Here is a 22,808-nt window from a genome sequence, read left to right as displayed (position 1 = left end):
CCATCCTCAGGGTCTCAAGGTGACAGGTACAACTTTCACTGTATACCCTGTGACCATCCTCAGGGTCTCAAGGTGACAGGTACAACTTTCACTGTATACCCTGTGACCATCCTCAGGGTCTCAAGGTGACAGGTACAACTTTCACTGTATACCCTGTGACCATCCTCAGGGTCTCAAGGTGACAGCGTACAACTTTCACTGTAGACCCTGTGACCATCCTCAGGGTCTCAAGGTGACAGGTACAACTTTCACTGTGTACCCTGTGACCATCCTCAGGGGCTCAAGGTGACAGGTACAACTTTCACTGTATACCCTGTGACCATCCTCAGGGTCTCAAGTTGAGCAAAGGTTTTAAGAGTTCTTGCCATGGGAGCTGTGAGTGCCTGTGGGCTCCTAGCTGTCCCAGGGTGCAAGCCGGTCTGTCCTGAGTTCTTACTGTGCACCAGGATCTGTGCTGGTGCTTGACTTCTGTTTTCTCTCCGAAATCCCTGCAGCATCCTGAGGTAAGTCTGAGATTAACCTCATCTTCAGCTGAGAAAATGGACAATGTCTTTTTCTCATGAAATCAGTAGTAGGCTATGGTACCAAGGCTTCAGCTCACATCTGTTGATAGCTGGTGCCATTTTCTCTAGGTAATCTTTGCTTAGCTTGGAACAAATAGGACTAGAAACACTTAGAAGCTGTCTCCTAAAACTGTCTTTCCTGAAGTATTACCTAAGACCTAGAACAAAAGCTTAGGGGTTAAGAGAGTTTCATCTCCAGCATAGGACCTAGGTTTGGTTCCCTGCATCTTACACCTGTCTTTAATTCCAGTTTCAGAAGATCCAGTGCCCTATTCTGGCCTCTGTGGGCACTGCACACACATGGTATACAACATAATTGGAGGCAAAATACGCATCCCTAAAAATATCACTATACAACATTATCTAGAGTATACAGTGTTAGAGCATGGTGAGGGCAGAGGTTGATGTTGGGGGTCCTCCTCTCTCCCTCTCCACCTTATTTCAGTCTCTCACTGAACCTGGAGTTCACCATTTTGGCTACACTGGCTGGGACTGTCCAGCATGTCTCTGGGATCTGCCTGTTTCTGCCCTCTTCCTCACAGTGCTTGAGCTACAGGTGTGTGTCTGATGCCTGGCACATTGGGTTACAGGTGTGTGCCTGATGCCTGGCACATTGGGTTACAGGTGTGTGCCTGATGCCTGGCACATTGGGTTACAGGTGTGTGCCTGATGCCTGGCACATTGGGTTACAGGTGTGTGCCTGATGCCTGGCACATTGGGTTACAGGTGTGTGCCTGATGCCTGGCACATTGGGTTACAGGTGTGTGCCTGATACCTGGCAGGCCTGTTGTGAGGGTTCTGGGGATCCAAATTCATCCCTCACGCTTACACAGAAAGCTCTCCTAACAGAAGCCTGTGCCCACCCTAATTTTGACTATTTTTCATCAAAGATGGAACTACTGTCACTGTGAGAATTGAAGACTAGATCAAACTAGTCTTCAAAGGGTAGATCCTAAGTGTCATATGTCATCTACAGCGTCATTCACTTCCTCGTGTAGCCAGCAAATCTGCTGCACCCCACCTCCCAGTCCTTTGGGCTTTGTTTCAGTCCGTGTTCTATTGCTGTGAAGAGACGCTGTGGCAAGACCACTCTTACAAAGGAAAGCGTTTAACTGGGGTGGCTGACTGTTCAGAGCTTTAGTCCTTGGTCATCGTGGTGGGAAGTGGACAGGTATAGTGCTAGAGCAGTAGCTGAGAGCTTTACATCCTGGTCCACAGCACAGACAGACAGACAGACAGACAGACACTGGGCCTGGTGTGGACTTTGGAAACCTCAAAGCATACTCCCAGAGACACACCTCCTCCTAATCCTTCCAAAGTGTTCATCAGCTAGGAACCAAACCTACAAATAGATGAGTCTCCGGGGGCCGTTCTCATTCAAACCACCGCGGTCTCTATTAAAGAAGTTAATCTTGGGAGGAGACAAAACAAGCCTCGAGCAGGCTTAGGCTGTTGACTGTGTTTCCACCTCATGTGGCCTCTTTCTTCCCTGCAGAAATTAATGAGCATCAATTACCTGGGCAGCGTGTACCCCAGCAGGGCAGTGATCGCCACCATGAAGGAGCGGCGGGTGGGCAGAATCGTGTTTGTGTCCTCGCAGGCGGGGCAGCTGGGGCTGTTCGGTTTCACAGCCTACTCTTCATCCAAGTTTGCCATAAGAGGATTGGCAGAAGCTCTGCAGATGGAGGTAAAAGTTGTGTTTGTGTTTGTATTTCTTCCTCTCGGATCAGCAGCATGAGCTCTGTAGTTTTCTAGTTTCTCCGCCTGCGTTATTTGCATTCAGTTAAAGACTTATAAATCTGATACCAGTGTAAAGAAAACTAATTCCGTTGTAAGTTCTGAGTTTAAGGTTTCTTACTGCATAAAAATTGTGCTCGGGATGGAGGCGATTCTGAGGGCAGGGGGGTGTCTGCTGTGTAAAGTACTTGAGATGCCTTGCTGGTCCTGGTCAGCTTCTACTCAAGTGAGCCAGGGATGTCCTTAGATAGACAGCTTTCTTAAAGATCTGTCCTGGGCCAGTGGGTAAAATGCTTGGTGTACAGTGTGAGTACCAGAGTTTGGCTCTCCGGAACCCGTGTACATCCTAGGTGGATGTGGCAGCCTGCCGTAATTCCTGTGCTTAGAAGGTGAAGACGGGATCCCCAAAGCAAGCTGGCTAGACTAGTCTTATCAGTGTGAGTCCAATTGAGAGGCCCTACCTCAAAGCATAAGATGGAGAATTGTTAAGAAAAACTCCCAGCATTCACCTCAGGCTTCTGCACACACATGCTTAGTCAGTAAAGCTTGTATGGCTGTGAAATTGCAAGAGAAGGTGCTGGGATTTCTTCTCAGCCATCACCTTAAGGACTCTGCAAATAACCATTTTTGTTTTTCTCTCTCCCTCTCTCTCTCTCCCTCTCCCTCTCCCTCCCTCTCCCTCTCCCTCCCTCCCCCTCTCCCTCCCTCTCTCTCTCTCTCTCTCTCTCTCTCTCTCTCTCTCTCTCTCACACACACACACACACACACACACACACACACACACACACACACACACACACACACGGATATTTTATGTATGAGCTAACAAATAAAGCTTGCCTGAAGAACAGAGGGGAGCCAGCCACTAGTTAGCCATAGAGGCCAGGCAGTGGTGGCACACACCTTCCCAGCACCCGGGAGGCAGAGGCAGATGGATCTCTAAATTCAAGGCCACCCTGAGCTACACAAGATTGATCCTGTGTAAAAGAGAAACAGAGCCAGGCAGTGGTGTCACACATCTTTGATCCCAGCATTTGGGATCGCAAGCCTTTAATCCCAGCACTAGGGATGTTGAGACAGCAAGTGATAAGGCTGGGTGGAGAGAGGAATATAAGGTGGGAGGAAAGAGGAGCTCAGCCTCTTTTGGCTGAGGTTTTCGTAGACGTAAGAACTAGTGGCTGGCTGCTCTGCTTCTCTGATCTTCAGGCAGTTAGGTTTCTTCATGCCACTTTTGGGAAAGGAAATTGAGTTTTTAGTGATTTCAGTGAGTAGTTCAGAGTCACATAGTTACTTGGTAACAGGAATAATAAACAAGGTCCAACCCAGTGACTGCAAGTTTACAAGTCCTCTGCAGCCGAGGATATGTCTGTCATCGGGGCAGAAGTCAGCGTGTGCATCTGGCAGCTGCTTCATCTAGTCCTTTCGGCTTTGGTCTTAGGATCCATACAGTCACAGGAGTTTAGGAGATAAAAACATATGCCCGTTAATGCTTTCCCCATGTCTGGCAATGAGATTCACAAATTGAGGACAGAGTGTATCATCTGGGTGCCCTGGTTTCACTTCAGAGGGAACAGTGACCCAGTGGCTGGGACAGAGTCCTCCCACCCTCTTGATGACAGGAGTGATTTTTCACACTGCTGGTAGCTGGCCTGGGCTAAGTCTCCTTGACTCCTGTGCATTAAGTGCTATTACTTAAACAAACAAAAACATACCCTCCAAAAGACTGCTGTTTTATTGGAGAAAATATATTGAGTCTTTTGAATCCAATTTATTCATAGTAAAACTTGCATCAAACCAAGATTTCCCTATAAACTAATAACTGGTTTTTGAAATCTGGATAATTTGGTCAGTTTTTATGACCAAAACCAACATAGTTGCTAAAATGCTTAATGTTTTAAATCAACTTTTTGGTTTAGTTAACGTTTTAAGTATTCTCTGTGTATCTCCCTGTTCCCCCAAACTGAAGTAAGACTCTGGAAATCTGGGCACAGTGTGTTTAATTGAATGCTTTGTTGGTATTTGGGATTGGATTTTCTTTTTGGTCTTTTAGATACAAATATATTATTTAAAGATCTTTTTGACAAGTATATTTTGGAAGAGATATATTCAAGATTCAACCGAAACAGCACAACAGCACCCCCACCCAGATGTTCTTGCCTTCCCCTCCTGACCGTGCGCGGGCCCTTCCCGCATCTCCTTACACCATAGTGCAGCAGTAAGCTGGAGGTTAGAGTCTCCAGTTCGGAGTCAGCAGGTGGGGTCTCCTTTCCAGCCCTGTATTCTCGTTTTAATAGAACAAGGAATAACAGCTCTTAAGTGGGATGTTTTTTTATGATAACTGGTTCTTAGGCAAGCCATCCAATGTCTTGCCTGTTTGAGGCTGGTGCCCAGAGAAGGGAGAAAATGAGGATAGGATGGGGGAGAGGCAGAGCAGAAGCGTAGAAAACGGCCACACTGCAGGACAGGGAAAAGCAGACTAGCTCGGCAGTGTTCCGTGGATCGAGCATCACACCTGTCATTAACTCAGAACAAGTGAATGTAAGTTAACCTTTTTGGTTGGGTTTTAATACTAACAGTTAAAGATGTAGGCATAATTTTATATGTACTGATTTTTGCAAATTATGTGAACAAGAATATCAGGAGACCAGGAACTGTGTGAGGGACAGAGAGCTGTCCATTCTTAGGACTGTGTTGGCACATAGTAGTGATTTAGTAAGAGTTTACTGGGTGATCGAACCAAGGGCTGCATAAATGTTAAACTGTTCATCACTGGAAGCATCCAGCCATAGACTAGCTGAGTGATTGGCCTTGATGGCAGAGACGAAGCTAGCCCCAAAGGGAACTGCTTGGTTCCTCTCCACCTTGGCATTTACAGTTCCTCCCCATGAGAGAACCGTTTTAGCTGTTGGTGACCCATTCATGGCCTTGAGTTTGCAAGACACTAGACTGAAAAATCGTTTTAATTATCATAAACAGAACAATCCTGACTTACTGCGGGGGTGGGGGGGGGTGAGGGAACAAGGTAGGGAGCAACACAGAGAAGGTCTGGGAAGTCAGTGTCGGTCTTTGGGACACTAATTATCAGTTACTCTTTTTTTTGAGTCATTTTTCTCTGGTCCCAATACAGGACCAAACAAGACGACTGGAGACCAATGTTTTAAGTCCCCATCTCAAAAGCAAATGTGAGAGAAATCACTTAGTGTTGTCAGCTGACTCACTTACGAGCCTGGTTGGCCTGGAAGGGAGCATTGGCTGCCAAGGCCAAGCTAGGAACCCTCTTGACCTGGACGCACTGACCGGGGCCAGCTCTCACTCTTGCGCCTTCTCGGCTGGCCGGCAGCACCTGCTGTTGCTCCCATGGAACTCCTCCGAGGCTGCACAACTGTGTCACTGAGGGAACCGTGGAAGCAAAGGGCTGCCTCCCTAGTGGGAGGATGGGGCCGTGGAGCACTGTCAGATTTACCATCTATAAGATTTTCAGTGGCTGGCCTTGTCGCCTCCCCTTCCCAATGCCCCAGATGTCTTTATGAGGACAAAAACGTAAGCCAACAGCAACTAAAAATATCATGCCAAAATGAACTTGATGGTGTGAGCCTTTGGCTTGCTAATTACTAGGTTAAGAAAACAGGTAACAAGGTTGCTGTTGGCCACTCTTTGGGAGACTGTCCCCTGAAAAGAAGGTCCACGGGGATTATTGGAGCGTGTTTATCAGTAGAGAATTTGAATGGGAAGAGAAGATAGGGAGCAGACAACTTTGGAAGAGCCAGAGGGAGGTTGGAATTAGACAGAAGAGCTGTAAAGAAAATCAGGGGGAACTGGGCATGGTGCTGCACACCTGAACCCTAGCATTTGGGAAGCCTTGCCAGAATCCCCAGTTCAGACTAGCCTGGCTTACACCATGAGAGAGCTTAGTGTCAAAGGGCAGAGGGGAGTTTCTATGTGTAAATACTGGCTGAGGCTGTTTGCAGGGACGTTGCATGGCTGGTCCCACTTTGGGGATCCACCCAGGGTGAAGATGGTTTCTGCTGATGCTGTGTACAGGGACTTCTCCAGACCTGGATTCGGGCGCAGCAGCGGGGAAGGCAGTGTGAGTCACGGTGTTTCGCAAGTGAAATGAACCTAACAGCGCTGGGAAGAGCCTGAACGGCAAAACGACCATATAACCCTGTTGATAAGGGTGTAGACAGACTGTCCTGCCTTGAAACTCGGCCCAGTTCACGGGCAGACTCTGAAAAGCACACTGTGGTCCACACGGGCAGCTGCAGCCTTTGCCGGTCGGCAGGCAGGGAAGAACCAACTGGAGGTGGTTGAGGTACTTGAGAGCCAGGAGAACTGTGAGGGTCACTTCTGAGTCACCGCGGAGGGGAGAGCACACGGGTGGCTCTTCAGTGACGACCGTCACCTCAGAGTCAGCACAGCTGAGACAAGTTCACGGGGTGAATACAAAATGGTCTGTTTACTCAGAGTGCAAACCTTGTTTGTGTGACCAGGTGAAACCTTATAACGTCTACGTCACTGTGGCCTACCCGCCGGACACGGACACCCCGGGGTTGGCGGAGGAAAACAAGACTAAGGTCAGTACTCCTACATGATGTTAGCCTTCTGTGTTGTACATTTGTGTGTGGTGTGTGTAATGTGTGGTGTGTGTGTTATATGTGTTATGTATATGTGTTGTGTGTGTGTGACATGTTGTGTGTGTATGGTCTGTGGCGTATGTAATGTGTATGTATGATGTGGGTATGGTGTGTCTGTGCATAAAGTATGTGTGTGACTGTGTGTGGGGTTGTGCATGTCTGTGTGTGTTCTGTGATGTGTATGTGTAAAATGTGTGTATATGGGTAGTGTATGTTTGGTTTTGTGTGTCTGTGTGTGCACTGTGCATGTTTGTGTGTGGAGGTTGTACAGATTTGGGTTTGGTATGTGTGTGTGCATGCTGTGCATGTTTGAGTGTGCAGATGCATATGGAGACCAGAGGACTACCTTGGGTGTCCCTCCTCAGCAGATGTCCACCTTGGCCCTGGAACTGTTCGGCAGGCTGAGCTGACTGCCATGAGCCTTGGGGTCCTGCCTCTGCTTCCCCGGGGCTGGCTTTGCCAGCCTGTGCCGTCCAGGGCAAGGCATTCCGCGTCTTCGGTGTCACACTCTTCTGACTTGCATCCTACGTTGGCTCCTGGCCATTGCCTCTTAGTGGTTTTGACTGTGTCTGTAGGGTGCATGGTGCTGAGCCAGGATCTGCCCTCCCTGGGGTTCTCCAGGCAAAGCTCCTTCCTCTGCTCCCAGCCCCCTTTTCTTAATGTTTAACTTAATTTGTCCCAACTTGATTCTCTCATAGATTATAGTTGTCCAGTACTGCCTGTGGTCTTGTCTCTCCCACATTTCATCCCTGGGTTTCAAACCAGTGCATACGTACATAGGTCTTACTTTTTGCTGGGGAAGCTACTGTATGAGCCTCAGATCTACTCCATCCTCGCTGTGCTCTCCCTGTGTTATCTGTGTTTATATGTAACTTTAGGATATTATTGACGTCTGCACCTCTAATGACATCTCCTTTCTTGTGTGTGATCGTTTAACTTTGTGTGTCTGTGGCTCATTCACTGAGGAGAACTGAACGTCCTTGGATCTGAACACCTGGGGTTTCTGTTACTTTCGTTCTCTTTCCTCAAAGCCCCTGCTTCTCCTGGGACTTCCTGACAGGGCATACACCTCAGCTTGACATTCTGGCCCTCTACTGTCTGCTGGGTCCCTTTTCTGTCCCTTTGTTGGAATCTGCCTCTTCCACTTTCATCATTTATCTGCTCACTTTAGTGGCACTTCAGTCATTTCAGAGAAAGGTAACGTTTGTTTGGAATCTGCCTTAACAAAAATGATTTCTTCTTTTTCTTTTCTTCCTTTTTTGGGGGGCAGGGCTTGTTGTTTTTGATAGGTCATTTTATTGGGTACAAAATTCTAAGTTGAAAATGATGGTCCTCAAGGTTTTGCGGGCATTTCTCACTAAGGTCTGGTTTCTGGTGTTGCTGTGGGGACCCTGTGACCTGAGAAAAGCCACTTGAAAGGGGAGGGGTTTGTTCTGGTTTCCTGTTCATGGTTTCAGTCCACAGGACAGGAGAGCTGGTGGGCAGAGCCGTCCACCTGACAGGAAGCAGAGAAAAGGGGGTTCAGTGAGAACAGGGTGAGCATCAGCTCAGGAATGTATTCCTGGTGATCCACTTCCTCCAACTGGGGGAAGTCTGACCTTTCACCTCCTCCCAGCAGCCCCTGCAGACTGCATTCTCCAGTGACTGAGCGACCCTCTGTCACCCACCCGAGGTGTGTGCCCCTCCTCCCCGAGGCAACCAGAGGCCAGTCACGTTTACAGTGTGGTGCTCTTCATTTTTGGACACTCTTTTCCCTTTTTATCTTTTAAAATGTCGTTTGATGTGAAATGCTCTTATTTCATGTGCTAGACAATCATGGCAGCCCCTTTATTCTGTCAACTCAAGAGCTTCAGTTCTGGAACATTTTCAGTAATGTTTTCCATCCTAAATATTTCAGATCGTTCTTCCCGGAGCTATTGTCCCACTTTCTGGTCTGATTGTCTCACTTCCTTCTCATCTCCGCATTTTCTTTCTCCTTCAGCCTTTATATTGAAAGTTTTATTTCTACTGATTTTTTTTTTAATTATATCATTTTTCTGTCATGGAGTTTGTCTTAGAAATCTGTTCTATTGCTGTGAAGAAACAGCAAGACCAGCATAACTCTTATAAAAGAGAGCATTTAATTGGGCCTTCCTTACAGTTACATAGGGTGAGTCCATCATCATCATGAAGGGGGTGTGGTAGCAGAAAGGCAGGCATGGTGCTGGAGAAGTAACTGAGAGCTGAATCCTGATCCTCAGGCAGAGGGAGACACTGGGCCTAGTGTGGGTGTTTGAAGCCTCCTGAGGAGCTTCAGTCTGGACGTTGGTTGGTTTTGCTTTTGCTCTTTCCATTTTACTCTCCCTTATCTGTTTCTTGACCTGGTTGCAGTTACAGTTGTCAGGCATTCCGACCTCACTGGTGTTCACGTTGAGTGAGACACACAAAGGCCGGCTGTTACCTCTGGCGCCTCCCCCCCTTCTGCTTTGCCTGGAGATAAAGGGTGGGGCGTCCATCTCCTTACATTTCCTTATATGGACATCTACTCCCTTTTTCTCATCCTTTCCCCACAGAGGCATCTCCTGTGCTGTGGTGGAGGTTGTTCGAGATAGAACTAAGGCTCTGATTGGCACACTGCTGGTCTCCCACCCTCGGTGGGCAGATGGCTTGGATCTGGTCATTCAGCCTCCATACCATCCATCTCACATGGACATACAGGTTATATGAAGTGAGCTCAGGTTATCCTGAGCTGAGTGTAGGCTATCTCACATGGACATGCAGGTTATATGAAGTGAGCTCAGGTTATCCTGAGCTGAGTGCAGGCTATCTCACATAGACATGCAGGTTATATGAAGTGAGCTCAGGTTGTCCTGAGCTGAGTGCAGCCTTTGTTCATCTGGCTCCTCCTCCTTCCCTTGACACCTAGCAGACAGATGAAGTGGGTGGGAAGAAACCAATCTGAACACACCGCCTCGCACTGAGAGGGATTTTAGTTTTAGACAATTACTTTATATTTTCATTTTTTCCTCTTACAGTGTATGTAGATCTCTGTAGCATAAAATTTGGATGTTTATGTAGTCTATGTCCTGTTTTTATTTGAAAAGAAAAAATATTTTGATGTAGAAACCCTCCCCCATTTTTTTTTAAATTTGGCCATTTTTACAATTTCTTTCTGTTTTAAAGAAATAAATTGAAACCAAACTTCCTGCCTCAGAGATCTGCTAAATGCATTTTTAATACGTGCTGCATAGTCTTTAAGTTTAAAGCTAAAACTGAAGAAAAGTGGTCATTTCTCTGAGATTTGGTTCTGATGTTAAGTTTGTATGTTTTCATTTTACCTCCAGTAAAAGTCTGGACAGATTTCTGGTGACTGAAACCTGCGTTGATCTGTAGCTCTATGGGAGTGGTAGACACCTTTCTAACTCAGGGCATCTTGCATGTCTTCACCCACCTGGTAGGCTGGAAGAGCAAATGGTGGCACCATCCAAGGGACCTTTGTCCTCTTAAATTCATAAGGAATTTTAAGAAGAAATAAACTGAGCATGGTGGCACATGCTTGTAATCCCAGGATTCAGGAGGCTGAGGCAGGATGATTAAGAGTCCCAAGTGTCTCACAAAACCAGACAAGGAAGAGGAAATATATTCTAGGCTTTTCCCCTCAAGCCTATGTAAAGAGTCAAATTTACAGTCTCCTGTGGCTTAACGCTTCAGTTGGAAACTCTTGAAAAGTGTTTAGATGTGTTAAAGTACTACTAAGAAAAGCCGATGGAAAAAAAAGAGAAAAAAATTACTGCTCACAAGTAAATTAGGACACAAAGTATAAATACAGAAGTAGCCATAGTGTGGATTAATGCAGAAATAACGGAGAAAAGGCGAGAGGCAGGGGAGGAAGAAACTGAGCAAGGGTTTAGGAAAGGTTCTGAGCCAGGTTCTACAGACCTTTATCTGTCTTTGGAGGAGCCAGAGTCTGTGATTTGGGAACTGTCCCAGTCCTGTAACTGTCCTTCAGGTAAATTCTTCAATGGGGCCTTGGCTGAGACTGTCCACATTCGGGGTTTGTATCTGTCCCCAGCATCATCCATTTGCCCGATGGGGAGTCTAGTCAGAATGGAGGCACTGTTATGAGGTAGACACGGGGACCAGGCACGGGGACCAGCCTCTGTGTACACACTGTCAGGTGGGTGTCTGGCTGGTCGGAGCAGGGACCCTTCTGCACTGGGATGCACTGATCTGCTCCACTCAGCTTCGACAGTCCTCACTAGAGCCGCACTTGTACCACAGAAGAGCAAGCAGCTCCTTGTCCTGCTTTGCCATTGGAGATGAATATTCCACAGATAGAAACTGAGAATCTTGGTTGATTTTTGCCTAAAACATACGAATTTATTTGAAGGTAGAAAACTGATAATTATTTGTGAATCAGGGCCTATAAGACCTATTTATTTTAATGCAACAGGCATTGATCTGTATGTTTCCCCACTTCTAGCCCCTGGAGACCCGGCTTATTTCAGAGACTACAGCTATTTGCAAACCAGAGCAGGTGGCCAAACAAATTGTCAAAGATGCCATAGTAAGTAAAAACTCTTCCATTGTTTTTGTGCTGCTTGTATGTATACTGTTTCTGAAAAACACGTAAGGTCTTAATTCACGGAGAGCAGCCAGCTTTGTCAGAGTTGTCTGTTTCAGCCTCCACTCACCTCCCCTCAGACTTTCTGTTGATTCTGTGTTACCTGAGGGATGGGGTCGGGCTCAGTGAGAGCTTCAGCCCCTGGGAAGTGTGCGCACAGCAGAGGGCATGTCACCTCTTTCTGTTTGTAACTTTAATGCTCTTTGTTGTGTGTGTGTGAATGTCACCTTCATACGCGGAGGGGTCTTTCCTACTGCCACACAGGTCCAGGGGACTGGACTCAGGTCAGCAGTCCTGATGTTCACTTTTACCCACTGAGCCTTTCCTGGCCGTCTTTCCCTCCCCTACAGTTCAGGATCATCGAAGCCTGTGGCCAGGCTCAGGGTGGAGGTTTCTTTCTTCTTCCTGTTCCCTGGTACCACTTCCCTCATAGCTCATGATAAGAAGCTGTGTCAGGCTGCTAGGCCCACCATACCCCCCATGTGTCTCCTCACCCAGTCAATTTGGGGGGAGTTGGCCTTAGAAACCATGTAAAGCATTGTAGAATACCCTGTGTACCACAGGTCACTTGGCAACATTCCCGTTAATCCATGTGTGGGAAAAGGTTCATTCTGAGAGATGTGCATGAACCCAGGTGGCCTGCATGACTTTGAAAAACCTGAAATCCATTGTCATGAGAGGTGTCCAGATAATGTAGTGCAGTTTTTAAGTAGTGAGAAGACGGTTGTGCCACCTTGAGCAGAACAGAGTAACAACAGCCTCAACCAACAGACCCAAAGGGCTGGTGAGTCAACTCAGTGGATAAAGGCGGCTGCCACCATTCCTGTAACCGGAGTTCTTCAAAACCCAACAGCAGGAGGAGAGAACTGACTCCCTCAAGTTGTCCTCTGGACTCTACATACATGCTGCGGCGTACACATACACACAAGTGAATAAATAAATAGACAGTAAAAGAGAGAGCAGGGATGGGAAGATGGCCCAGTCAGCTGTGCAAGCATGGGACCTAGTTCAGATCCCCAGCACTGCCGCAAAAGTCAGTGTGATTGCTTACACCTGTCTGTAACCAAGCCCTGTGTGAACAGAGACAGGCAGGGCCCAGAGTTTGCATGTCAGCCAACCTAGCCGATTAGGGAGCCTACCCAGGGTCATTTAGAGACCCATTCTCCAAAGATAAGGTGTAGAATGATTGAGGGAGACACCCAGTATTGACCTCTAGTCCCCACACATCTGCGTGCATGTACACACACACACACACACACACACACACACACACACACACACACACACACACACTGGGGTGGAATAGTTGCCCTGGTTGCCTTCAGAGCACAGAGCAGTGGAATAGGAGGCATGACTAGGATAAACTAGTTTGCTTTTCTCTAGAGTCAAAACAAACACCCTCAAGGTGTTTCCCCCCCAAGATTAAAAATGTGTACGGGTGAGAACCTGCAAGTATGCATGTGCACTATGTGTGTGTGTGTGTGTGTGTGTGTGTGTGTGTGTGTGTGTGTGTGTGTGTGCTGGTGCAGTGCCCAAAAAGGCCAGAAGAGGGCGTTGATCCCTGGGACTGAGTTACAGGCACTCCTGTTGCTCATGCTGATGCTGGAAGCTAGCATCGCCTATAAGAGAGCCAAATGCTCTCTACCATTGACCAGGCCGCCGCATCCACTCCACCACCTGGGCTTTTAATGACCCCAAATAGTGCTTCCAGCTTCAGCAAGAGTCATCTCCCAAGCTTGACACCGTTATACTTTTATATATTATTGGCACCAGAAACCCCGTATGTTTATCTGGGCTATATTTCTTTTTTGTTCGTTTGTTGTTTTGAGACAAGTCTCTCTGTGTAGCTCTGGCTTTTCTGGATCTTGCTTTGTAGACCAGACCAGGTGCTGGGATTAAAGGCGTGCGCCATCACACCTGACAGGCCCGTGTTTCTCAATATTTGCCATAATAAATACTGAAAGTGTAGTTTTAAAAGTATTTAGTTGCAGGGCTATGGATAGTAATTCAGTGCTGAGTTCTTGCCTTGCATGTGCATAGTTCTGGGTTCCATCACCCAGAGGATGATGGGAGAGATTTAATTATGAGATGAAATCATTTAAAATCAAATAAATAGGGACTGGAGAGTTGGCTCAGTGGTTAGTAGCTCTTTTGTTCTTGCAAAGGACCTAGGTTGATTCCCACTACCCAAATGGAAGCTCACCACTTCTTAGGGCACCAGGCACACATGTGGTACACAGAAATACATGTAGGCAACACACACACACACACACACACACACACAAATCTGAAAGAAAAGAAAAACAAAATAATAAAACTGCAATAAACATTAAATTCATTACATTTTTAAACAGGTTTATTTGTTCTTTTCATGTGTACTTGTGCCTGAGTGTATGTGTGCACAATACCTGCCATGGCCAGAAGAGAGAGAGCATCATGTTCCCTGGAATCAGAGTTCCAGGCAGCTGTGTGCCTCCCTCTGTTTTCTTCCTGTTTTATTGTGTGTGTGTGTGTGTGTGTAGAGGTCAGAGAACAACTTTGAGGAGTTAATTCTTTCCTTACACTGGGGTTCTGGGCATGCAAGTTAGATCACGTGAAAAGAGCTTTTGTCCGCAGAGTCGTCCCTGTTCTGAGTTTTTTTAATACAGGGCTCCAGTGGCTTCTCTGACTTCAAACTCAGTCTGCAGCTGAGGATAGCCTTGAATTGCTGACCCTTCTCCCACTTCTCAGGGCTGATATTACAGGCATGCACTACCATGCCTGGCTCAAAAATAACTATTTTCAAACAAAAGTTCAGTGAAAAGTGTGGTATTGTATTTTCATGAGCCTCTACAAGATCTGAATTAATAGATGCCAGCTGGATTCCGGTGTCTGCTTCTGTGGCCAATCTGTTAAAATACGTTCTTTTTGAAACATTTGAAGAAAATCTGACTTTAAACAGATACGTAGTTGGGAGAGGACAAAGTCTTCACTAAGTTTTCCAGATAATTATGGGCATAATTTTCTTTTTTTATACTAACCCCCAACTTGACAAAGGTCGGTTACAATGTGGAGTTAGAAAACTGCACCAATGAACTTTTTGTTCGATGTGGCACTAAAATCCATCTCTAGTTTGTACTTTGAATGGATCTTTTACTCATTCACCAGTTAAAAACATGCATTAGTCATTTGGATATGGAATTACTGAATTATCAAAAGTCACATTCATCAGAGATCTAGAAATAGTGGGAACCCAGCAGGCTCACTCTGATGAGTAAAGTTTTCCCAAGTCTTAATTTTCCCCTAAAAGCTTAGATTTTATCACTGCCCACGTGTGTATCCTGTGATTTTCCTGCAAGCTTCAAACTCACTTCGTTCATCTTGTCCTGTTTGTGCCTCAAACCCAGTCTGCTGGTCAGTGGTTGTTAGAGAGGAGAAGACTCTTGTTAGGAAGTTCCTCTCTGAGCAGTTTCCTTCAAGTGTCCACAGTCCTTTGGTGTTCCCAGTTTAAACATCTGTCACATGAGGAACAGTAGCCCTCCTCTCGTCCTCTAGGAGATGGTCCAAGACCAGCCTAAACCGTCAGGTGGTACTGATGGTGCGTCTGCTGTGTGTGTCCTGTGTACACACCCATGAAACACCTACCTGGGGATGGAGCTCAGTTGTAGAGTAATGGCCTAGCGTGCAGGAAGCCCTGATTCCATCCTGTGTATTAAGTGCTTTTAAGTAAGGTGTGTCTTCCTTAAAGACCTTTTCTATTGTGTTTGCTTTGAAACTGTAGTGCCATGGCAGTGACTGAGTTAGGGCCGTTGCCCACACTTACAGAAACCACTGGTTTGTGCGTTGGCAGTTTGTCCTTCAGTACAAAGCTCAGTGGTGGAGACCAGCTAAATGTCTCAGTGTTATTTGACAGTTGCATTGTCCTAAAGACCCTGGAAGGCTCTGGAACCCACAGGGAGCTGTGGACTTCAGAACAGGGCCTGCGTTAAGTCTGTGTGTCTCGTTCTTTAGTTCTGGTATAACTAAGCTGCCATCCTAGCCCACAGAGCGAAGAGATGGACTTCATTGCTCCTCCAGCACTGATCCCGTTAAACTAACTCCGTACTCTTCGTTTGTTCTTGCTTCCTTTTTAGCAAGGAAATTTTAATAGTTCCATTGGCTCAGATGGGTACATGCTGTCATCACTCACCTGTGGGATGGCCCCGGTGACTTCCATCACGGAAGGACTCCAGCAGGTAAGCCCTTTCTTAGCCAGCAACCAGACAGACATACAAACAGGGAGACTGACAAGACAAGAATTACCTCATCCAGATTCTGTGAGACAAATACGAAGAGTAGAGTGCAGTCATTTTAAATGTGCAGTTTCTTTTCTTTCTCTGCCAACAACAAGTAGACAGGAAGTAGGGTAGGGATGTGTACAGGTGGAGGGAGGGATTGGACGGGGCGGGGGGGGGGGGGGGGGGCTGCATGGGGTTGAGGGACTGTCTGTGGTTGGGTGTTCCCTGAGGCTTTCGGGAAAGCGCCCTTCCGTGCTGTTGTGTGGGAGGAGTACTTGGTGTAGGGGTTGTGGGGGGCAGCGCTGCCCACAAACAACGACATGCTAGACTAGGACCCATTTCTGGTGATCTAACCACTGATGGCTGAGCTGACGGAGACTGGAGCAGAGACTAGACACCTTTCCCTTATAGAAGTTATAGTTTCACTCAGGACACATGAGAGTTCAGCTCGTAGAATATCAGTGTGCCTGAGTGGTTCGCTTACATGTCTGTCTGCACCAAATGTATGCAGTGCGCATGGAGGCCAGAAGAGAGCACTGGATTCTCTGAAAGGAGTTAAGGAGAGTTGTCAGCTGCCGTCTAGGTGCTGGGAATTGAACTCAGGCCCCCTGGGAGAACAGCATGTGCTCTTAACCACTGGGCCTGAAAGTACACTTCCTGTTGATAAGGTTCTGCCTTCCCCGGGTGGCTAGGTGTAAGAGGGTCACTAACCTGTAAGGAGTTTGCCATGTGGCGGGTGAGCCTGCTGGGTGAGGTCATGGCGATGGCAGACGTGCCATTCGAGCTATAATGGGAGCAGGGTTTGGGGGCACAAAGCCAGGGACCATTGCTGACAATGCACGGGGTCTGTGGGGTTCGGTGCACTCACGGAACGCCCTGGTCGCCTGGTTGTTTTCCTCTCCTTCTCTTGTGTCACGTTCTGCACCACTATCCTAGGGTTGTGTGGCAGTAAACATTGTTAGGGGTGAGATCTTTGGGGACAGGGACTGTGTGGCTGTTGTTCGTCATTGTGCCCCAGCAGCCAGCATCTGCACAAACGGAAGTTTGAGGATGCCCAAGTTGGATGAGAGCAGAGTCTGCACTTAGCCGCAGGCAGTCTGGTCCTTCTCGTGATGCCATGTCTAAAAGTCAGTTCCATAGCTAGATTCACATTCCATCTTTTTAAAAATCAGTTTCTTTTCCATATTCTCCCTGGGAAGTAACTGGACATATCCAGTTCAACAAGTCCCGAGTAAACCTTTGCAGTTCCCCGGATTCCTGTACCACATCTCCTGCCCAGCTCTCTCCAGTGTGCTCACTCTGCAGTGGGTGCTTATGCCCAAGCGCCCAGCCAGAGACTGGGCTGTGATTCCTGACTCCTCTGCGTCTCCTGTCAGGGCCCCTCTCATCACCTCAGCTCTGTCCCACATTCTGCAGCTTTGCCAATGATCCCAAAGTTGAGACCAAGATCACGGCCCCTGACATGAGTCACATGTTATCAGCTGGAACTTGTAGACCGGAGCCTGTGGGCGTGAAAAGGCATGTTGTGGTCCATCTGACACACATGCATGGACTGTCTGTGGTCCTGGCTGGCCTGGAACATGCTGTGTAGTCTAAGCAAGCATCAGGCTCACACTGACTTCCCCCTTCTACCCTCCCTAGTACTGGGATTACGAGTGTAAACCACCATATTCCATGAGTATTAAATAAAAAAGTGTCAAAGTCAGATATTGCAAAACAAAAGTTCCAGATTTGAGACATTTCTTGGGACATTAGAAGGTCTGCAGCAGCAGGTTACTTTCTCTGCAGGAAAAGATGGCAGTCACCCCCATAGAAGAGAGCACAGCCCGGCCCAGCACCTGTGACCCAGTGCCCTGGCCAGAGTGCGCAGTTTCTGTGCCATGTTTGTAAACCGCGGCTCTGCTGACGGCAGCTCCTCCTCCGAGCCCCTGGACGAAGCTTACGCTGCCCGTTTCCCCCACCTCTAACTCTCCTGTGCTCTCTCTGTCTTCCTAGTCCTCGTTCTCAAGTTCCTTTGGGCTTCAGATCTCGAGATGTCCTCTCCAGGTTTCTTTTCACTAGAGAACTACAGGCCTGTGCTCGGAGCCTGGACCTGGGCTTGTTTTAGCTTTGTTAGTTTGTGTTGTAAATGCTTTTCCTGAAGTCTCTCCCCATGACCTTTAGGTCTGGTGTTTTATTTTAAATAACAGAGCTTGCTTTTTAGTTTTATAGAAACTCTCAGTGGAAAGTCCACCAAACTCCCAGTGTGCCCGACCACCACAGCCCCTGTGTCACTGGGTCTCATTAGCGTGGCGCCCATGTTCCAGATGAGTCATTATTGACACATTGTTCTCAACTAAAGCTCACAGTTTACACTCTGCTTCTATGAGGCATGTGTCCACCACTTCAGGGCCACGTGGGATCATTTCACTGTCCTGAAATTCTCCTGAGAGACACCTGCTTTATCCCTTCCCGAGGCCCGGCTACCCGTCAGCTTTACTGCCCGTCAGTTTATTAAGGTACACAATATTTTGGTGAACACAATACCACCACATCTCCTCTCTTTTTGTCTAAAATTAAAGAAAGCTTATAACTAATACAAGAAAAACTATGCAATAAGTATATACAATATATACAGCCAAAAATTACATTAATGATGTCTAGTCCATTAACATTTGACAGATTCAGATAAAAACTCCATTATATATATTAACAATGTCCAGTCCAGTAGCATCTGATAAACTCAGACCAAAAATTTACTCAGGTTTCCTTGACCAGCTTCCCTTTAGTTTCCTCGGCTTTTTCAAAAGTCAGCCTTGCACTCACTCAGAGATCAAAGCATCACCAAGGCTTTCGGATAAATTGGTCCTTCTCCGCTCCTCCTTGTGCCTGTGTCTGAGGCAGTCGCTCCTCTTTTAGCAAAGCCCCCGCGGTCCATCCCGCCACCTGGGGATGTGCAGCTGTATCCGGGTGCTCCTGGCTTTCTTATTTGGTGCTGTTAGCTTGGAGGAGGGCAGCTGGCTCTCCTGTGTACTTTCCTCCCCACGTCCCTTTCCTCAGTTTACCTGTGTTATCATTGAACTTAGATTTGTATTTGAGGAAATGTTTGTCTTCACAGCTGAACAGCACAGTATTAGTTTTGTCCTTTTCTGTGATCTCCCCCCACAAGATTCTTGAAATAATGACCTTGAACTTCTGACCCTCTCGCCTCTTCCTCCAAGTGCTGTGCTTGCAGGTGGACACACCAGGCCTGTTTTATGTGAGGCTGGGGATGGGAGCCAGAACTTCATGTCTGCTAGGAACACACTTAACAGCTGGACCGCATCTCCAGTATGCTAATTCATTGTAAATTCATTGCTTGCCTTGCCAGTCTCTCTAGAGATATTTACAAATTCACCAGCTCACATGACACCTCTTTTCTTTGGTGACTTTCACTTTCTGGATCTCATTCTTCTTGGAAAATGGTTTTTCTTTCCATTTTCTTTTTCAAAATTTCTTCTTGGAAAATACAGTGGTTTTTAGTCCTTGCTTATCTGAAAATGTGTATCTTTCTGTGATGCCATTTGGAGTTGCTTTAGTGAGATTCTGTCACTGGGCAGGATAAATGGCTGTGGATAATTGCAGCCTTGCCCCTGAGACAGTGAGTGCTTGCCTACTTGATTATATTTCTATTATAAGCCGGGTGTGTGCCCACCTGTAGTCATCGCTACTTAGAAGGCTGAAGACAAAGGATCACTGGAGACCAGGAGCTGGGACCAGTCTAAACAACAAAGTGAGAATTTGTCTCAAAAAATAAAGAAATCAGTTCAGATTTTGGCATCCTCAGCAACCAGCAAAGGGGGCTTAGTACTCGACATAAATCCTAGCCAAAGGTTTGATTATGGGGTGTCTATCTGAAATGCTGGAGAGCACCATGCCCAGGACTTACAGCCTTGTCTTCTAAGAATACCTATTTTGTTCTTTTTTATTATTGGAATTTGTTAATTCAGACAAATGTTGCTGTTTGTCTAGCAGGCTCAGTGCTATCCAGTGTACAAAGTATTCTGTCCTTGGGAATTACTGGCATTTACACAGTTTTCATTATACTTGTTCTGGAGCAGATTAGATGTGTCCCAGAAACTGTAGTAGAGACGGAACTACTTTAAAATGGGCTATTGTGCTGTCTTGTCGGGTGAGCTGAAAGGTCGCCTTTATCTTGCAGGTGGTCACCATGGGCCTTTTCCGAACCATTGCTTTGTTTTACCTGGGAAGTTTTGATAATATAGTTCGCCGCTGCATGGTGCAGAAAGCAAAACCTGAAACTGTAGACAAAACTGCCTGATTCTTGCCCCTCGGACAAAAGACTGTATCCAGTGATCTGAACGGCTTGCTGCTAATGGAACTCGGTTTTTGGCCTCGGGACTCTTGTGTCTTGTTTTTGAATGTGTGAGATTGGACCCAGCTCTTCAGGAATCTGGCTGCAAGCAAGGGACGGAGCTGTCTCTACAACATCACCGTTAACACTATGCAAACGCGGACCAGGACACCATTGGGTTTTCTGGGCTTTGAGGCAGAGTGGTGATCATGTGAGAACTAGTAACAGGAGAACAGGGTAAAGAATAGAATTCCAGGATGGTAAATTTGGTTTTTTCATTTATCCCCCTCTTTCCCATAGAGATCAAGAAGTGTACTTTGTGGCACATAAGAACTTCTGAGGGTTTCTTTTGCTTTTTGGTTTTAATTTTTCATGAAAGATGGTGTCTGGGTTTTCATTAGGGTTTTTTTTTTTTTTTTTTGGTTTTTAATTTTTTTTAGCATTTTTTTATTCAAGGTGTGTCTTCCGCATAGCCAGTGAGTCTGTCTGTCGGCTCCTCTGTGCTGTGTGGTACTCGCTTCTGCTAGTGAAGCTGGCTTCTCTCTCTTTGATCCCTGTAATGTGAGGGGGATGAGAGGGCGGTGCAGAGGAAGGCAAGAGGCTGAGTCCTTCGACAGGCAGGTGGGGCTTTCTTGTCTCCTAAGGCTAATGCTGAGAACATTTTTATTTTTATTCATGGAGAAAGGTAGCTTCTTTACATGTTTTCTGAATAGAAATAAAATCTCATAGAAGCTTAAAAGTTTGCAGTTTCTTCAGTAGTCACGACGATCTGAAGTTCACAGTTCCACTCCCGCTCAGTCTCCGTGCTCTTCCCAGCTCTCTTTCTAATTCTGCTTATTCTCCTGTAGTATTTTTGTTAAAAAAAAAAGAAAAAGAAAAAGAAAAAGAAAAAAAGAAAAGAAAAATGATGGATGGAGACAAGCACAGTTTTTTTTTTACTTTTTAAATTAATTTATAAATTCATTAAAACAAAAAATTTAAAAGCATTCTTATATTTTTGGTTGTGAGCCTAAGTCTCTAATGGCCGAGCCATTTCTCAGCCCAAAGCATGCCATTTTTATCCTCACAGCACACATGTAGCTTTTAGGAAGGCAACTGGTTGCATACTTCTCAGTGAAGTTACTTGTAAAAGATGATCAGTTTTGAGCACCCTCATTTGGGAAGTAAGATGCTCAGCTGTTCTGTCTCCCGCTGACTCTGAGTAGTGTCTTCCGTGTGTTCCGAGATCTCTGCTCACGTGCCTCGGGTTGCAGGTCTGCCATTCAGTGAGGGAATCTGCGTCAAGTGCCTATGATGAGTCTAGTGTGTGTCCCCACTCATGCTGTTCACTGCCCAGCTCAAGGACAGTTACCTCTGCCTTCATGTTTCGTCCTGTCCACCTTGCATTCCAGTTCATCCCACTGGGAAATTACCTCTACTTTCAAAGAGAAAAACTTTTTTAACTGTTAAAAAGTAAGTAAAAGACAAAAACAACAACAAAAAGTTATTGAAAACCTAGAAATTATTGTCATCAGAAACATTCGGGTTTTGCTTTTCTCTTTTCTTTCCTTCCTTTTTTTTATTGTGGCCTGGTCTCCTGCCTCAGCCACCTGAGTGCCAGCAGTACAGCCTTGGGCCACCATAGCCAATGAGCGATGTGTGTCTTTGAATTTTCCAACCCCTGACTTTATGGTGGCCTAGCTTATAATTAACAAGGTATTTAGTGACTCCCTCTTTATGAAGACCTGGAAGAACGTATTTTGAACATCGTGTGCATTGCTTGTCATGAGCTCATTCTGTGTACAGGAGGAGGCGGACAGTGCCGGAATGGTTCCGAGACCCCTCCAGTCTGATCTAGCCAAAGTTTGCAGTTTATGTGGACAGCTGCTGGGGTGGATCAGTGGGGTAGATTCCCGTTCACAGGAAACAACTGCATCCCTGTCTGAACAATTTCCAGTTTTATTTTCTTACAAATGTTCCCAGACACTTGGCACCTTCTACTACTGTCTGTTAAAATCTAGTCCAAGATGGAGTCTGACAAAGTACAATTAACTTCTTTCACTATGCTTTCAGACAGTCCTCAGGTAGGGGATGGCTATGTGGATAATGCCTGAAGTAAACTGAAGAGCCTTGTTTCATGGTAGGAGATGCTAACCCTTCCCATCTTAGACTCAGGTTTGCAGATCATGATGCCACGGCATGAGTCTTCGGCCAACATGTTAGAGGCCCCAACACCCTCGCTCAGAAAAGTTCAGCATGCACTTTATTTTTTCTTCTGAGTTGATACCATGATTCATGTCAGCTGAACTTGAACTTGTTGTGAGTATTGTAGTTTTTATTCAGTCTCACGTGCCCGCTTGTTAACTTCACCAGACTCCAGGCAAATGTCGTGTGTATCAGTGTGTGTTCCGCATTACCTTTGAAAAGTCCAGCAGATGGTGAACTTTGAAACACAGGTGTGGAATGCCACATTTAAGCAGTGTCCCACAAAACTGTGATTTCATCCCAGATGTGGAAATACTACATTTTTCTGCTCAGAAAAGAATGGATTAGTGGGAGAGAGTTCAATTGTTAGGGAAATTATCGGCTTTTTTCCCCCTGAGAGTTGGAAATTCTCTACCACGTGTTAAGGCAGAGTCCCACCACTGAGGACTGAACGCAGCGCTAGGCTTACAGTTCTGCTGTGGTGTTTCCTCTGAGTGA

The 22,808-nt window shown here is 46.4% G+C and overlaps 1 protein-coding gene across 1 annotated transcript in view; it reads left to right on the top strand.

Annotated features, from left to right (window-relative positions):
- Kdsr (3-ketodihydrosphingosine reductase) overlaps positions 1-20,865 on the top strand; it is a 34,422-nt gene extending 13,557 nt beyond the window's left edge. The window contains exons 6-10 of the mRNA XM_006993687.4: positions 2,059-2,250; positions 6,791-6,874; positions 11,397-11,480; positions 15,650-15,751; positions 19,974-20,865. Of these exons, the coding sequence (XP_006993749.1) occupies positions 2,059-2,250; positions 6,791-6,874; positions 11,397-11,480; positions 15,650-15,751; positions 19,974-20,093 (582 nt within the window). The 3' untranslated portion in view covers positions 20,094-20,865. The remainder of the gene's footprint in view (positions 1-2,058; positions 2,251-6,790; positions 6,875-11,396; positions 11,481-15,649; positions 15,752-19,973) is intronic.
- Positions 20,866-22,808: the final 1,943 nt, after the last annotated feature.

The sequence above is a fragment of the Peromyscus maniculatus genome, chromosome 11 (assembly GCF_049852395.1).
Source record: "Peromyscus maniculatus bairdii isolate BWxNUB_F1_BW_parent chromosome 11, HU_Pman_BW_mat_3.1, whole genome shotgun sequence".
Lineage (NCBI taxonomy): Eukaryota > Metazoa > Chordata > Mammalia > Rodentia > Cricetidae > Peromyscus > Peromyscus maniculatus.
The sequence above is the reverse complement of the archived record's forward strand: the minus strand, read 5'-3'. Positions and strand labels throughout refer to the sequence as shown.